Source organism: Haliotis rubra, unplaced genomic scaffold, assembly GCF_003918875.1.
Source record: "Haliotis rubra isolate DU_JTF1 unplaced genomic scaffold, ASM391887v1 Scf563, whole genome shotgun sequence".
Classification (NCBI taxonomy): domain Eukaryota; kingdom Metazoa; phylum Mollusca; class Gastropoda; order Lepetellida; family Haliotidae; genus Haliotis; species Haliotis rubra.
Genome location: NW_025767261.1, coordinates 197,264 through 216,580, shown reverse-complemented (window position 1 = coordinate 216,580; position 19,317 = coordinate 197,264). Strand labels below are relative to the sequence as shown.

General features: G+C 44.0%; 1 protein-coding gene across 1 annotated transcript; it reads left to right on the top strand.

Moving 5' to 3' along the window:
* Positions 1 to 1,762: 1,762 nt before the first annotated feature.
* Positions 1,763 to 19,064, top strand: LOC124254095. Its single transcript, XM_046687969.1, has 10 exons — positions 1,763 to 1,840; positions 5,773 to 5,877; positions 6,183 to 6,734; positions 8,626 to 8,829; positions 9,233 to 9,568; positions 11,026 to 11,181; positions 11,595 to 12,019; positions 13,986 to 14,139; positions 15,958 to 16,037; positions 18,769 to 19,064. The coding sequence occupies exons 3-10, from the start codon at positions 6,458 to 6,460 to the stop codon at positions 18,832 to 18,834; spliced, it is 1,698 nt and encodes a 565-aa protein (XP_046543925.1). The 5' UTR covers positions 1,763 to 1,840; positions 5,773 to 5,877; positions 6,183 to 6,457; the 3' UTR covers positions 18,835 to 19,064.
* Positions 19,065 to 19,317: the final 253 nt, after the last annotated feature.

Here is a 19,317-nt window from a genome sequence, read left to right as displayed (position 1 = left end):
CTGCAAGCTGACACTGGGCTTGTGAGCAAAGTGACGTAGCTGGTTTGTAGTGTTGAAGCAGACAAGGCAGGTATGGTGGAGCTCGACTATGGTGTGACCTTTACACCGGGTACAGAGTCTTAAACTGAATCCTTGCTTCTACTGGGAGCCAGTGCAAGGACACCCACACACCCTTGGCCCTTATAACGAAGCAGGTCCCATCTGATTATTAAAAGCTAAAGGGACCACACATGATAACTCGTCTTGCTCCTTCTGTCAAACTTGGGAATATGAAACGTGCGCGACAGAGAACGAACCCTTGACGACTTCAACTTTCCAACGGTCATCTTTCCCTTCGGTACAACAATACTCTTGCGGCTTTCCTGTATAACTCCATTCTTGAGGCGCAGTCGATCATGGATTTGCTATGAGTATTAGTGAATGAGTGGGTGAGTGAGTATGGTTTTACACCGCTTTGAGCAATATTCCAAGCAATATCCAGGGGACACCAGAAATGGTCTTCACACATTGTACCCATGTGGGGAACCGAACCCTGATCTTCTTTCGACGAGCGAACTCTTTAACCGCTAGGCTACCCCAAACACTGACACGAAGGCCTAAGAAGCAAAGCTTTTGAAAAGTGTAGACAACTGGAGATCATTTCCATTTTACACATCAGTGACAAAAATTGGTCAATTCTCTATTTTGACCATATGATCTCGTAGTTTCCATGTGGACACTTGACATGCTACTGCATGTGTGATGACGAGAGCAGGATACGCTCACCGTCTCGCGGTACAGCTTGTTGATATTGATCTATAAAAACAGATGAGGACATGCTCGGACATTGGACTGTGCTTTTATCGATATTCCTTATGATTATGGAAATGTTTTTTTGTGATCCAGTTCCATGTCAGAAATTCAAAGTCTGAGCGGCGTCAGTGACCTCATATTCGTCTTTGTTTATTGATGAATAAATTTGAACATTTAAGAGGCACTGAAATGTACATGCTTTTAAGTAGATTTTTGTATAATGAATGATCTGAATGAGTGAGTTTTACGCGGCACGTAGTAATATTACAGCAATATGGCGGCGGTCTGTAAATAAATAATCGAGTCTTTACAATCCAGTGATCAACAGCATTAGCATCGATCTACGCAATTGGAATACACGTGTCAACCAAGTCAGCGAGCCTGGCCACCCGATCCCGTTAGTCGCCTCTTACGACAAGCATGGGTTACGGAAGATCAGTTCTAACCCGGATCTTCACGAGTCCATTAATACTTCAAACGGTACAGGACGCGTGCCCTTGTGCCAATCCCTGCTCATTACGATAATTCATAGCCTGGATCCCAAGACATATGAGACAATGTTTCTTTGCACGGGATTGGCGGAAACGTCGCTAAACAAATCAGAGTACCGTCTTTCAATTTGTGCGGGGACCCAGGGTCTCTGTAACAAAAAGACTTTACTTAACGGTAGTTTATCTTTAAACGTTTTACATATTCAGTATCCCAGGTCTTTCTACACACTATTTACCAAGGGCCTGCCAATAAAATTGTGGAAATTCAATATTTACACTTACCTCAATGGTTACTATGTGTCGTTGTATAATCCACTGTGGGCCACTCCAGCCCACCTCCCCGACGTCACTACGAGTTTAGTAAAGAATAAAGTAATAATTACTTAAAGAACATTTGAACAGAATAAGACGAACAAAGGGCGCGCTGTTGGGTAACAATCCATTGGGTTATTTAACTGCTTGTGGGGAGTTGGGAGTCCATTTCGGCGGGGGTCGCCTTACTGACGGAACGTTTAGTTTACAAGGTATCTCGAGAAACCGAGAGACATACTGATAAGGTGGGTTGGTTTTCTTCAAATATTTAACATGCTTTGTTGTGCTAATTTCAGAAATATGCCATGCATTTGTGTCACAATCATGATATGAATTAAATGTTATTAAATGACTCACCAAATATTTTGTAGAAACCCATCTCCCAAAGAGACGGAGCTAATTTATAAAGTAAAGCGGGCATATCAAGGTGATATTTGAAAAGAAAATTCAGTCGAGTATTTATCCTAAACCTGGGAAAGTTTATCCAGGGAATATCCCACATGCCCGAGCCAACTTATAGTGTATTTTGTGTAAGAAAACACGACTTTCTCAATACAACGGGCACGTTGATATAACCTGCGTGTCAGTCAGCCCGAGAAAATTGCTTTTATTGAGTAAACATGTGACATAACCTTTAAATTTTTCTTTTTAATGTTTCCATGTTCTAAGGAAAAAAACTTCAAAATGATGAGAGGCATAGGCATAAGCCGCTGTTGTACATATTTGTTTTATAGGTATGTTCGTACTGTCTCGACATGAAAAGAACTTATCAAATGTATTAAATCCGTTGATACTGGGTAATACACGCGTAAAACACATGAAACGTCAGTGTAAAAAAATCCCAGTCTTGAATGTCTTCAGGAACAGATTCCAGTTGGTGTAAAATAGCTGTGGAAATTATATACTAGCCACCAAAAGAAACTGCGCACATAGGAAATCAAAATATGTTTTGGGACTAGATATGTACACAAGTGCAGATGGAAACGTAGTAGTGAATTGAAATTAACATATACTCTCCCAAAAAAAGAAACGCATCATGAAAATAGCAATTTCATGTAGCAATGAATTAAAACGTGATTCATTTTACAAAAGGTTTTGCTCTGTTTATGAGTCCTACACAACAAAACGCACCATCCGTAAAATACCCGTATTTAACAGCATGATTTTCAATTTCGGCGTGTAGTGTCACAGTATACACAATTCACATGTAATGCACGTGAAAGTTGGGGATCAGATAGTCTCAATGATGGGTATAAAATGTTGATCGCTGTCTGTCGATTATTCACTGTATTTGGAATGTTGCTGACGAACGCAAAATGCCACATCTAAGTGAAGCCAACCGTCATATCGCCATTGGTTTGCTTGAAGCTGGCCAGTCTCAACGTGCAGTTGCCCGACGCATGAATGTTCACCAAAGCACCATTTCACGGGTCTGGAGAGATATCGCCGGAAGAATGCGGTAGCAGATGCCCCTCGTAGTGGGCGACCTCGAGCGACCACTGCGGCGCAGGATCTCTACATCCGGGTACATCAACTGCGTCATCGAACAGCTACGGCGACCAGTACCGCTCGACAAATACCCGGATTGAGGAGGCTTTCTGCACAGACCGTCAGGAACAGGTTGAGAGAGGCTGGTTTACGTGCCAGAAGACCTTATTTTGGCCATGTGCTTCGACAACAACATCGTCGACATGGAGTTCAATGGTGCACCAACGTTCAGGCCTGGAACCTACCGAATTGGCGTAGAGTCTGGTTCAGTGAAGAATCACGATTTCTATTGGAACTATGCGATGGAAGAATGCGGGTGTACAGACGTCGACGTGAACGTTTCGCCGACGCTTGCGTTCCCCGGGTGGACAGATTGGGCCGGGGCAGTGTTATGATGTGGGGAACGATCACCTGCCGTAGGAGAAGTGATTTGGTGATGAACCAGGGCAACCTGACAGCTCAACGGTATTGTGACGAAATCCTACGCCCACACCTCCGGACTTAAACCCGATCGAACATCTGTGGGATGCCCTGGACAGACGGGTGCGACGCCGTAACCCTCAGCCCCAGACACCCCAGCAACTCGCACAGGCACTACAGGCAGAGTGGGCTGCGATTGGGCAATACGAGATTCTGAGACTTATTCGTTCGATGCCGAGGCGATGCCGTGCAGTTCTGGATGCCCACGGTGGTCACACGAGATATTGACTTCAGCGCCACCACACGTCTCCATGTGACACTCAAACTGACTGTCCTCTAGTTGGTGCCAAAGACGGATAAGTCTGCATTCCCAGTGTGCAATTTCGTTATATTTCATTGACTCATAAAGCCTACAAGATGTTTCAAAATAAACATAAAAATACAGTTGAAATTCCTATATGCGTTTCTTTTTTGGGAGAGTATATATATGCATGTGCTACGTTTCGTGACATTTGTGGTTTCAGCATGTACACGTGCGACACGTGTGTGTATGTGTATCTCGGGCACATGGAGAACATGAATGGTAAAAACTGTTTCGATTTGGGAAGCATTATTGTTTGAAGTTTGATCAATCACCAACTTAAAAGGCAAATAAACCGAACACCACGCCACGATTCTGCACAACGTCAGAGAGCTATAGGGGCGGTCTGTGGGGGACTGTCTCAACGTCAGAGAGCAGCAACTATTGGGGCGGTCTGTGGAGGAATTTCTCAAAGTCAGAAAGCTATTGGTCGGTCCGTCTGCGGGGCAATGTCTCAACGTCTGCACATTTCCTTTGCCACTGAAACACAATTTCATCACTGTTGAGACGATACCACAAATTAATGACGTTGCCAATGGCCCAAGTGTATAGGACGTCCACGCTTGTCACAACGCCCTTTCGGGACAGATAGATACGGGTAACCCATCTCCTGTACAGGTTTTACTGCTTCGACCATTCCAGGATTTCGGCGTATCAGCCCAAACACAGTCGGGATCGGGACAACGTCCACATGGACCGGCCAGACGACCTATCCTGACGCAACCATCAATGGTCATGTCCGTCAACCCTGGTTGTGGTTGAAGACGTTTGACGTTTCCTGTTGTGACGGACGTCGACGTGTCTCCGGACACCCCGGATAGCGTTGTGCTAAAGCCGGTGTCATGGAGGCGTGCGGTGACGATTACGGGAGGGATACGTGTACGTCAGAGAATCCGTTTAGTTGATGTTCAGGGCAATTTGACGGGTGCGCTACATAAATCAGATTTTCGGACCACTGGAAATTCCATTAACAACGTCAAGACCAAATATTGACATTCCAACAGGATAATGCCCATTCTCACCAGGCCACGGTTGCCATGGCTTGTGTTCAACAGAACAATGTTCATGAACTACCTTGGCCTGCAATTTCACCTGATGCCACCCCTCTAGAGCATGTGTGGGTTGCAACTGAGCGATGTGTACGTGTACCAAATCCCCCATACAACGTTCGTGATTTGGAAGCAGAGTTGCAGAGAACATGGCAAGCCGTTCCACAAACCTCCCATGCCTATTTGATAGACTCTTCGCGTTGGCGATGCACTTCTGTTCTCGGTGTTCACGGTGGGCATACCGGTACTGTGTTTGTGACATGACTGCTTGACCCCTGCCCCGTTTTCGGACTCGTAACGTCAGCGTCATGGACATTACACATGCCGTTCCGCCGACTTCTTATGATCACGTCATCCTATAAATGTTTCCATGAAACTATTTCATTGAATACTCAATGCCATTTTTAGAAAGCGGGTTAGGCGGCTGACTTTGTGTGCTGGCGATTAGGTGCCTGACTCGGAGGGTGTGGGTTCGAATCCCGGATGGGACTCAACCCTAACAAAGTACTAGAATCTGTACTTTGCCGAGAAAGTGTGATCCCAAATATAACGTTTGTTGAAGTTTTCATTGACGTTATGCATGTATTTTCAAGTTTCAAAGGAATTTTTAAAAAGCCTAGTTTCATTTTGCGGCTAGAATATGAATGGGCAACTGAAAACCCTGTGATGTTGGGGCGTTACTGGGGGATTGCCGTAAATTACTGAGGAGCTACTGACGGGCAACTGGGGGGGCAATGAGGGGCAACTGAGAGCTAACAAGATGCCACCGACAGCTGATGAGGGGCTACTCGGTGTTACGAGGTTACTGGTATTCTCTGATGGTGCATATGCATTAATTTTGTTCATTTCAACATTTAAGGTAAAACAAAAGGAAGGACCGCAGAAGATGAAGCAGCTTATTGCCGCCATTGTGCTGCTTGCCTTGACGAAGGACAGCTATGGACTAACGCCGTCCCTTTGTTCAGTAGGTGTCTGTCTGTCTGACTGACTGTCTGTCTGTCTGTCTGTCTGACTGTCTGTCTGCATGACTGTCTGTTTGTCTGTCCTTCTAACCATCTGTACGCATGTGTAGCTGATTGTGTTTCTAACTATGTGTTTGTTTGCCTACCTTCATTTGTCTCACTTAGTAAGACAGGTGCCAGTATTGCTGACCTGTACCTCAGTCAGTCACTGGATTGTCCCGATTACGAAACAAATACCAAAACTATATGATTCAATACAGCAATATGTTGTCACAGTTGGCGGATATAGTGACATTCTCTGTTACAGCTTGCAGTGACCAGTCGAATGTCGTCCTGGTTGTTGACCGATCCCAAAGCGTTGCTGGCTCATTCGGTGCCATTCAGGCTTCTGTCAACAACTTCATCACGGAAATCTTCAACAACAACCTCAACATCAACGTCGGCTTGGTGTACTACGACAGTTTTGTCGTGCAGCAACAGCCATTGAGTCGCGACCGCAACGCACTTCTGTCCTTCGTGGCTATCCAGAGTGCGGGCACCTCGGGAACCCGGACCGACCTCGCCATCCAGGAAGCCATCAACATGCTCCAAACGTCCCCTTTACCAGCAACGTCGGGCAGCATCATTGTCGTCACTGACGGCATCTCCCAACTACCCACACAGACAGCTGCAGTCGCAGCAGCGGCTAGGGACGCGACATACACCTTGTTTGCTGTCGGAATCAACGTTAACGACAACAACTTCGCACAAGAACTGTACGACATCACCCGTGACCAGTCTCAGATCACACAGGTAGCTGGCGTCAACCAGTTGTCCACAGGGCTGGGCAACATAGCAAGGTCACTGTGTGCCTACACAGGTAAGATCATATTAACGCTGCACAAACAGAGATGTGATGACTTCACTCTGATGGTAGATGCACTCGGAAGGTAGATGCACTTCCTGCATTATATAACACTACACAGGTAGATACACTTCCTGATTATATAACACTACACAGGTAGATACACTTCCTGATTATATAACACTACACAGGTAGATACACTTCCTGATTATATAACACTACACAGGTAGATACACTTCCTGTATTATATAACACTACACAGGTAGATACACTTCCTGATTATATAACACTACACAGGTAGATACACTTCCTGATTATATAACACTACACAGGTAGATGCACTTCCTGTTTATATAACACTACACAGGTAGACACTCTTCCTGATTATATAACACTACACAGGTAGATACACACTTCCTGATTATATAACACTACACAGGTAGAAACACTTCCTGATTATATAACACTACACAGGTAGATACACACTTCCTGATTATATAACACTACACAGGTAGATACACTTCCTGATTATATAACACTACGCAGGTAGATACACACTTCCTGATTATATAACACAACACAGGTAGATACACTTTCTGATTATATAACACAACACAGGTAGATACACTTCCTGATTATATAACACTACACAGGTAGATACACACTTCCTGATTATATAATACTACACAGGTAGATATACACTTCCTGATTATATAACACTATACATGTAGATGCACTTCCTGATTATATAACACTACACAGGTAGATACACTTCCTGATTATATAACACAACACAGGTAGATACACTTCCTGATTATATAATACTACACAGGTAGATACACACTTCCTGATTATATAACACTACACAGGTAGATGCACTTCCTGTTTATATAACACTACACAGGTAGACACTCTTCCTGATTATATAACACTACACAGGTAGATACACACTTCCTGATTATATAACACTACACAGGTAGAAACACTTCCTGATTATATAACACTACACAGGTAGATACACACTTCCTGATTATATAACACTACACAGGTAGATACACTTCCTGATTATATAACACTACACAGGTAGATACACTTCCTGATTATATAACACAACACAGGTAGATACACACTTCCTGATTATATAACACAACACAGGTAGATACACTTCCTGATTATATAACACTACGCAGGTAGATACACACTTCCTGATTATATAACACTACGCAGGTAGATGCACTTCCTGATTATATAACACTACACAGGTAGATACACACTTCCTGATTATATAATACTACACAGGTAGATACACACTTCCTGATTATATAACACTATACAGGTAGATACACTTCCTGTTTATATAAAACTACACAGGTAGATACACTTCCTGATTATATAACACTACACAGGTAGATAGATTTCATGATTGTATAACACTAGACAGGTAGATGCACTTCCTGATTATATAACACTACACATGTAGATAGATTTCATGATTGTATAACACTACACAGGTAGATGCACTTCCTGATTATATAACACTAGACAGGTAGATAGATTTCATGATTGTATAACACTACACAGGTAGATGCACTTCCTGATTATATAAGATTACAAGGTAGATACACTTTCTGATTATGTAACCTTGCACAGGTAGATACACTTCCTGATTATATAACACTACACAGGTAGATACAATTCGTGATTATATAACGCGACACAGGTAGATACACAGTTCCTGATTATATAACACACTTACACTTCCTGATTATATAACACTACACAGGTAGATACACTTCCTGATTATATAACACAATACAGATCATCTACCTTTAAAAACAATATACCAGAGCATAATTAGATCCCACGTAAATAGTTCCAGGGTTAGATTGTCAGTGTTTGTTCCCAGTGTGCAACGGGTGCGCCGTTGACGGAGGTACCCGCATCACAGAGCACCCCGGACGGTGTGACAAGTTTTACCTGTGTGAGAGGAGACCGGATGAACAAATGAAGGCATATGAAAAAGTGTGTCCGATAGGAAGCCTCTTCCATCGTAGAGAACGCACCTGCAAACCCAGCAGGTCTATCCTGAGGGACCCGAACAGTGGATGTAGTAAGTTAAAATCATCAGTTCAGTTACATCGACTGACCCAGTTTTAAAAACATTAGATACTATCTGAAGTTAACCGTGACAGCAAAATCAGAAATGTCGGACATTTCGGAAAGATGTAGGCATTCCTGAACGCACAAATGCGCCTTAATGAATTGTGTCTCAGAATTTCTGTTTTTATTGGTAAACTCAACTCTCGTGAATTTGGCCCAGGGGTTCAAGTTCATCTTTAAGCAAGTCCGTAATCTGATACCAAATAGCCAATTCTCACCAACTGTATTTTTTAACCCGAACGAGACATAAAAGCTTCTCATATGAATGATATACTGTTAAAGGCGTAGTGATACACAACTCACTCATTCATGCCATGGCAAGCTCCGTGAAAAGGGACATCTTTCTTCCGTAGCCAACTGCGCCGGTGCTCAACAGAACTTCCCCTTGGGAGACTTTTGTGAAATCTACTACACCTGCGGTGTCATCGACGGTGAAGCCATCTTGAACGTCAACTGCTGCCCGACATTTCAACGTTACGACAGCAACCTCGGCGTGTGTACGCCAGACAATACCTGCCAACGACGACGGTACGAGGACAAGGTTTCATGTCGGAGTTACTATTCATGTGATGGACCATCCACCACATTCGTCTCCACCTGCTGCAACAGCGACTACTACGATCCAAGCAGTCAACAGTGCACCGGCGACACCAACTGCAAGGGGACGTGTGCGAACTCCGTCTACCACCGTGAGTTCTGTCTTGCACTAACCAAATGAAATATACTCATGGAAACAAATAAGGGAACACATGCAAGTACAAATGTTCCTCTATTCTGTTCCAGGCTACTTCACAGGGTATGTATTGCACTGTGGGTGACATTCCGGGCAAAAATAAAGAAACACTTGTACTTTCACGTCTTCCCTTATTCGTTTGCATGTGTATATATACTACCCATCAAACGTTTAGACTCACTTAAAACACTCACTATATGTTATGTATATACATGTGGTTACATCGAAGATGAATTTCTCCACTAACTTGGGGGAACCAACTGCAAACCTTATGCAGATGAATTACACGAGGATCATGCATCAACTTGCTGAAAAGTATGACGATTGTGCAAATATCGTGCATGTGAACAGCTGCGTTTTGGTGTAAAGTTTTGTTAAGAATTCGCCAATTTTCACTGAGTTTCATCATTTATTGAACTCATGACAATAATCTTGTCAACATAACGAATTTGTTTTACAATACATCAGTTCATGTGTAAACAGTACCCTTAAACTGTATCGAATATTTTGCAAAATCTAGTTTAGATAAGTTGACTGAAGCAAGTGGCCACATTTACACTAGTGAGTCTAAACTTTTGATGGGGAGTATATACCCCCCTAGTTGTGTTTAGACTTTAATGTTGCTGAAACTGAGCTGCACTAATCTCTCCACTCGGCAATAGAAAGTGAACATCAATGACGGTGGCTATTATCAACAGAGTTCGAACTTAACGTAAGTCCTAAGGCCCGAGGCCGACTGAAAACCATTCGGACCCACAGCTTTGTTTTCTGCAGGTTCTTATGGCCAACAGCTTATTCATCCCCAATAACTACAAATTAAGAGTATTATTTTTCAGAAATGATTATTCAGTAAATTCTAGCATTTTTTTATTTTGTTGTAAAGACTAGTCAGTCACTAGAGCTATGTTAAACTATTTAGCTCAGTTTGTTAGTTGTCACAGTTTTGTTTGCCGGGAATTACTTATATTGTAGCTAAAATATAGGACCTACACATTCTGAGCAGGACCCACAACTTTTTATGGTTCTGGGTCCTTAGGGCCTGCAGCTTTTGAGGGTTTAGGGCAAACACTGAAAATCAAACATTCATTTGGGTATGACAGTTGTGTTGGGATCTTACTGTCACAGTTTTCAGCCTAGTGACAGCCTAGTGACACGCCTTTGGCCGGAATTTTTCTCGGTTTGTGCGACAGGTGGCAATAGAGGAGTTTAACGGAGACTTTGAGTCAGTGGACACAAGTCTGGACATTGCAAATCGTGCTACCACCAATCACCCGAAAGTATGCTATTTTCGCTATCCACTATCGAATTTGTGATCACATAACATATTCAGACTCATTTACCTCAGTCGAAAATTTCTTTTTTACCATGAACCTAATGTCTGTTGGTTGAGAAAACTTAGTTATTTCGTTTCAGGCTGCGGTGAGCTTCAACCGAATACTGCTAACAACTGCACGTTTTTTATGCTGTCCGGCACCAGCCTGATCCAGATGGACTGTCCCGGTGGAACTTCCTTCAGCGACACTGAATGTAGATGTGTGCTTGACTCCACCTGTGGAACTCCTTCCACACGTAGGTACCGTGTTATATCACATATTAGAAACATATCTCCACTTCCCCATACTCCCCTTTTCTCCCCTTTCTCCTTCCCATCCCTTCCTTCTTCTTCTCCTTCCTACTTCAAGGCCTCCTCTTAACTCCTCCTCCACTCCTTCTCCCCCCACATTCCTCTCCCTCCTCCCCCTCTGTTCCTCTGCTTCTCCTTCTCTTTTCCTCCTCCCCCTCCCCGCCTCCTTCTTCCTCCCCTCTTTCTTCTGACCCTCTTCCTCCTCTCCTCCCCCTCCCCATCTCCTCTTCTCCTTTTCCTCCCTCTTTCTCTTTCCCTCCTTGTCTTTCTCCTCCTCCTCTCCTGCCCTCCTCCTTCCTCAAACTCCCTACCCTCTTCCTCCACCTTCTCCTTATCGTCCTACCTGATGTCATTACAGCCTGTGTACCTGATGTGGTCATCACCGTCACGCCGTCGCAGAACAGCCGCTGGGGATTCAGTGAAACTAGTCCCAAGCAAAACTGGATAGACGTGAAAAACGTGGAATACGTTGAAAACAACGGCAGAACCATTCGACTGGCCGGGCGAGATAACTTTTTATCTGTTCCATATTATGCAAATAACGACCAGGCATTGGTGGAAAACACGGTGTTCTTCCGGGTCAACGTAAAGGATGACCTCATTGGCCTTTCCGGGAATACTCAGGAAATGGTCGTCCTTAGCAACGTGCCATGTCCTGGAAACAAGAGTGAAGCTGGCATTGAGCCGTCGGTGTACATAACCATGATGCCAGCTACCGGGCAGGTCACATTTAGAGTTCGAACAGTAACTGGAGAGGCAACTGTCAACGTCAATTACGCCCCGGTGAGTGGCTGTGATTCCCTTCTTATTTCTTTACAAAACACTAACCATAACAAATTTCCATTAACCAGGCAGAACAAACAACTATTACAAATTCCCATTAAACAGCCATGTAACCATGTGACGCTACCAATAGGCCAGATATATCATGTAACCATGACACTACCCATAGACCAGACAGATCATGTAACCATGTGACGCTACCAATAGGCCAGATAGATCATGTAACCATGACACTACCCATAGACCAGACAGATCATGTAACCATGACACTACCCATAGACCAGACAGATCATGTAACCATGATTCTACCTATAGACCAGACAGATCATGTAACCATGATTCTACCCATACACCAGATAGACAATGTAACCATGACTCTACCCATAGACCAGACAGATCATGTAACCATGACACTACCTATAGACCAGACAGATCATGTACCATGACTCTACCTATAGACCAGACAGATCATGTAACCATGACTCTACCTATAGACCAGACAGATCATGTAACCATGACTCTACCTATAGATCAGATAGATCATGTAACCATGTGACGCTACCAATAGGCCAGACAGATCATGTAACCATGACTCTACCCATAGACCAGACAGATCATGTAACCATGACACTACCTATAGACCAGACAGATCATGTACCATGACTCTACCTATAGACCAGACAGATCATGTAACCATGACTCTACCCATAGACCAGACAGATCATGTAACCATGACTCTACCTATAGACCTGACAGATCATGTAACCCTGACTCCACCCATAGACCAGACAGATCATGTAACCATGCCTCTACCCATAGACCAGACAGATCATGTAACCATGCCTCTACCCATAGACCAGACAGATCATGTAACCATGACTCTACCTATAGACCAGACAGATCATGTAACCATGACTCTACCTATAGACCAGACAGATCATGTAACCATGACTCTACCTATAGACCAGACAGATCATGTTACCATGACTCTACCTATAGACCAGACAGATCATGTAACCATGACTCTACCTATAGACCAGACAGATCATGTAACCATGACTCTACCTATAGACCAGACAGATCATGTAACCATGACTCTACCTATAGACCAGACAGACCATGTAACCATGACTCTACCCATTGACCAGACAGATCATGTAACCATGACTCTACCCTTAGACCTGACAGATCATGTACAATGATTCTACCTATAGACCAGACAGATCATGTAACCATGACTCTACGTATAGACCAGACAGATCATGTAACCATGACTCTACCTATAGACCAGACAGATCATGTAACCATGACTCTACCTATAGACCAGACAGATCATGTAACCATGACTCTACCTATAGACCAGACAGATCATGTAACCATGACTCTACCCATAGATTAGTCAGATCATGTAACCATGACTCTACCCTTAGATCTGACAGATCATGTACCCATGACTCTACCTATGGACCAGACAGATCATGTAACCATGACACTACCCATAGACCAGACAGATCATGTAACCATGACTCTACGTATAGACCAGACAGATCATGTAACCATGACTCTACCTATGGACCAGACAGATCATGTAACTATGACACTAATCATAACCCTGGTAGAAGAACACTTACCTGATACTAGCATGCTCCAGTACTATAGTTATGCTACATCAAGTAACAGCAGCAAGCCACTACATGTCTGTAGCAGATCCACTGAGGATCTTGGTTTGTGTCAATTCACTGTAAACCTTCTTGCACAGTTTCTGGACGGAAGGTGTTTTGTACTGCTTGGGGTCGAAATCAGTGACAAGCCTGGAAGTGAAAATTGAACACCGTAAACATAGTTTTAAGTTTACACATATTTGTGGACTAGAACAAGGGTGATCATGATGGGTGATCATGATGGGTGATCATGGTGGGTGAACATGATGGGTGATCTCAGTTGTATCCTGAATGTTGACCTCCAGACTAACTCGGACGACTGGAAAGAGATCACAATGAGGTACACACAATCCCCCGGGCTGCTGGAGGGACGCGTCATCCTGTACAGCTTGGACGCCAGCGGCAACCGCATCTTCAATGGACAGGAGTTTTCCGGGACAAGTTCAACTGCATCTGGTCGTAAGTAACGTCTATACCAGCTTAGAATGTTATCACCGAACTCTCTGTTATGAATGTTACAACCGAACCATGTGTTATGAATGTTATCAGCGAACCCCGTGTTATGAATGATACCACCGAACCCTGTGTTATGAATGTTATCAACGAACCCCGTGTTATGAATGTTAACAACGAACCATGTGTTATTAATGTTATCAACGAACCTCGTGTTATGAATGTTATCACCGAACTATGTGCTATGCCTGTTATTACCGACCCCTGTGTTATGCCTGTTATCACCGAAATCTCTGCAATGCCTGTTATTACCGACCCCTGTGCTATGCCTGTTATTACCGACCCCTGTGTTATGCCTGTTATTACCGACCTCTGTGTTATTCCTGTTATTACCGACCCCTGTGTTATGCCTGCAATAACGGAACAATGCGTTATATCTGTTATTACCGAATCCTGTGCTACAAATGTGATTACCAAACCCTGTGTTATAAATTTCAGCACCGAACCCTGTTATGAATGTTATCAACGAACCCCGTGTTATGAATATTATCACCGAACCCTGTGTTATGAATGTTATCACCGAACCATGTGTTATGAATGTTATCAACGAACCCTGTGTTTTGAATATTATCACCGAACCCTGTGTTATAAATGATACAACCGAACCATGTGTTATGAATGTTATCACCGAACCATGTGTTATGAATGTTATCACTGAACCCTGTGTTATGAATGTTAACAACGAACCATGTGTTATGAATGTTATCAACGAATCCCGTGTTATGAATGTTATCATCGAACCATGTGTGATGAATGTTATCACCGAACCATGTGTTATGAATGTTAACAACGAACCATGTGTTATGAATGTTATCAACGAATCCCGTGTTATGAATGTTATCATCGAACCATGTGTTATGAATGTTATCACTGAACCCTGTGTTATGAATGTTAACAACGAACCATGTGTTATGAATGTTATCAACGAATCCCGTGTTATGAATGTTATCATCGAACCATGTGTGATGAATGTTATCACCGAACCATGTGTTATGAATGTTATCACCGAACCATGTGTTATGAATGTTATCAACGAACCATGTGTTATAAACGTTATCACCGACCCTATTATGAATGTTATCACCGAACCCTATTATGAATGTTATCAACGAACCATGTGTTATGAATGTTATCACCGAACCATGTGTTATGAATGTTATCACCGAACCATGTGTTATGAATGTTATCACCGAACCCTGTGTTATGAATGTTATCAACGAACCATGTGTTATAAACGTTATCACCGACCCTATTATGAATGTTATCACCGAACCCTATTATGAATGTTATCAACGAACCATGTGTTATGAATGTTATCACCGAACCATGTGTTATGAATGTTATCACCGAACCCTGTGTTATGAATGTTATCACCGAACCCTGTGTTATGAATGTTATCAACGAACCATGTGTTATACATGTTATTACCGAACCCTGTGTTATGAATGTTATCAACGAACCATGTGTTATACATGTTATACATTATTCATAACACATGGTTCGGTGATAGCATGTTATTACCGAACCCTGTGTTATGCTTGCTATCACCGAACCCTGTGTTATGCTTGCTATCACCGAACCCTGTGTTATGAATGTTATCACCGAACCCTGTGTTATGCTTGTTATCACCCAGTGTCGTGTTTGTTATCATACTGAGCCCTGTGTGCTATCTATTCCTCGATCCCTCTACCACTACATTTAGCTGTGTCTAAACCTCCTCCTACCTACATTGGGTTCAGGCTAAACTGTGTATTTGCCTTCCAGGCATCCTGACAAGTGACTGCGCCATGAAGCTGGGCAGTGGATCGTACACTGTCAACTCATTCGCTGGGCTGGTTGATAATGTAAGTCAGCTATATCTACCCGTGCACAGACAATGAGATAATCCCAAAATGAAATGAAAATATTCGCACATTTTATGAAACCTTATAATCTTATGAATCTAACCATAGTTGATTGATGAAGAACAGCAATACGTACGGTGTTGCTCGAATAAACACCCTTACGTCCCACCACTGCTAACCTCAGCCTTACGTCCTACCATTCTTAACCTCACCCTGACGTCCTACCATTCTTAACCTCACCCTTACGTCCTACCATTCTTAACCTCACCCTTACGTCCTACCATATCTAATCTCACCCTTACGTCCTACCATTCTTAACCTCATCCTTACGTCCTACCATTCCTAACCTCACCCTTACGTCCTACCCTTCCTAACCTCATCCTTACGTCCTACCATTCCTAACCTCATCCTTACGCCCTGTCATTCCTAGCCTCACCCTTTCGTCCTACCATTGCTAACCTCACCCTTATGTCCTGTCATTCCTAACCTCACCGTTACGTCCTACCATTCCTAACCTCATCCTTACGTCCTACCTTTCCTAGCCTCATCCTTACGTCCTACCATTCCTAACGTCACCCTTACGTCCTGTCATTCCTAATCTCACCCTTACGTCCTACCATTCCTAACCTCATCCTTACGTCCTACCCTTCCTAACCTCACCCATACGTCCTGTCATTCCTAACCTCATCCTTACGTTCAACTTTCCTACTTCATCCTTACGTCCTACCATTCCTAACCTCACCCTTACGTCCTGTCATTCCTAACCTCACCCTTATGTCCTACCATTCCTAACGTCACCCTTTCGTCCTACCATTCCTAACCTCATCCCTACGTCCTACCCTTCCTAACCTCAGCCTTACGTCTTACCATTCCTAACCTCACCCTTACGTCCTATCATTCCTAACCTCATCCTTACGTCCTACCATTCCTAACGTCACCCTTACGTCCTGTCATCCCTAACCTCACCCTTACGTCCTACCATTCCTAAACTCATCCCTACGTCCTACCATTCTTAACCTCACCCTGACGGCCTACCATTCCTTACCTCACCCTTACGTCCTGTCATTCCTAACCTCACCCTTACGTCCTACCATTCCTAACCTCATCCTTACGTCCTACCATTCCTAACCTCACCCTTACGTCCTACCATTCCTTACCTCACCCTTACGTCCTACCCTTCCTAAACTCATCCTTACGTCCTACCATTCCTAACCTCACCCGCACGCCCTGTCATTCCTAGCCTCACCCTTTCGTCCTACCATTCCTAACCTCACCCTTACGTCCTGTTATTCCTAACCTCACCCTTACGTCCTACCATTCCTTACCTCACCCTTACGTCCTGTCATTCCTAACCTCACCCTTTCGTCCTACCATTCCTAACCTCACCCTTACGTCCTGTTATTCCTAACCTCACCCTTACGTCCTACCATTCCTTACCTCATCCTTACGTCCTACCCTTCCTAACCTCATCCTTACGTCCTACCTTTCCGAACGTCACCCTTACGTCCTACCATTCCTAACCCTCATCCTTATGTCCTACCATTCCTTAACTCCTCACCCTTACGTCCTACCATTCCTAACCTCTCATCCCATACGTCCTACTCATTCCTAACCTCACCCTTACGTCCTACCCTTCCTAAACTCTATCCTCACGTCCTACCATTCCTAACCTCATCCTTATGCCCTGTCATTCCTAGCCTCACCCTTTCGTCCTACCATTCCTAACCTCACCCTTATGTCCTGTCATTCCTAACCTCACCGTTACGTCCTACCATTCCTAACCTCATCCTTACGTCCTACCTTTCCTAGCCTCATCCTTACGTCCTACCATTCCTAACGTCACCCATACGTCCTGTCATTCCTAATCTCACCCTTACGTCCTACCATTCCTAACCTCATCCTTACGTCCTACCCTTCCTAACCTCACCCATACGTCCTGTCATTCCTAACCTCATCCTTACGTTCAACATTCCTACTTCATCCTTACGTCCTACCATTCCTAACCTCACCCTTACGTCCTGTCATTCCTAACCTCACCCTTATGTCCTACCCTTCCTAACGTCACCCTTACGTCCTGTCATTCCTAACCTCACCCTTACGTCCTACCCTTCCTAACCTCAGCCTTACGTCCTACCATTCCTAACGTCACCCTTACGTCCTGTCATTCCTAACCTCATCCTTACGTCCTACCCTTCCTAACGTCACCCTTACGTCCTGTCATTCCTAACCTCACCCTTACGTCCTACCATTTCTAACCTCATCCTTACGTCCTACCATTCCTAACCTCACCCTTACGTCCTACCATTCCTTACCTCACCCTTACGTCCTACCATTCCTAAACTCATCCTTACGTCCTACCCTTCCTAACCTCATCCTTACGTCCTGTCATTCCTAATCTCACCCTTACGTCCTACCATTCCTAACCTCATCCTTACGTCCTACCCTTCCTAACCTCACCCTTACGTCCTGTCATTCCTAACCTCACCCTTACGTTCAACATTCCTACTTCACCCTTACGTCAACCGCACCCTTACGTACTACCATTCCTAACCTCACCCTTACGCCCTACCATCCGAACCTCATGCTTACGTCGTACCATTCCTAACCTCACCCTTACGTCAACCTCATCCATACGTGGTACCACTCCTAACCTCACCCTTACGTCAACCTCATCCTTACGTCCTACCATTCCTAACCTCACCCTTACGTCGCTGCCTCGTCTACGTTGCAGGTTGCGTTCTACACGTCGTGTGAGTCTGGTGTTCCTGCCGTCAACGCTGTCAACATCCCGGTGTAACGGTGTTCTGTCAAAGGTCACGTCCTCATAGATTGGGACGTCATGAAAAGAGCGCTGCGTCCTCTCATCCTATAGTTTCTCTTACGATCTCGGTCTTTTTTCTAAAAACAATTTGTAATTGTGAATGATGTATCTTCTACGTACATGTTGTCTTGCTGGGCCCTTGTTGTTGTTGTGATACCCCACTGTCTAGATGCACCGGGAAATAAATAACACTTTTTATGTCGTGATATCTTTGCATTTCTTTTTGAGAATACAATATGAACGAGTTACAGGTAGGCATTTTCGTATCTCAAACTGGATAAAGAGTAACGTTGTTCAGGCATCCCTTTCTTCCTTGGGGCGGTGGGGTAGCCTAGTGGTTACAGCGTTCGCTCGTCACGCCAAAGACTCGGGTTCGATTCCCCATATGCGTACAATGTGTGAAGCCCATGCCGCGGTGTTCCCTGCCGTGATTTGGCTGGAATATTGCTAAAAGCGGCG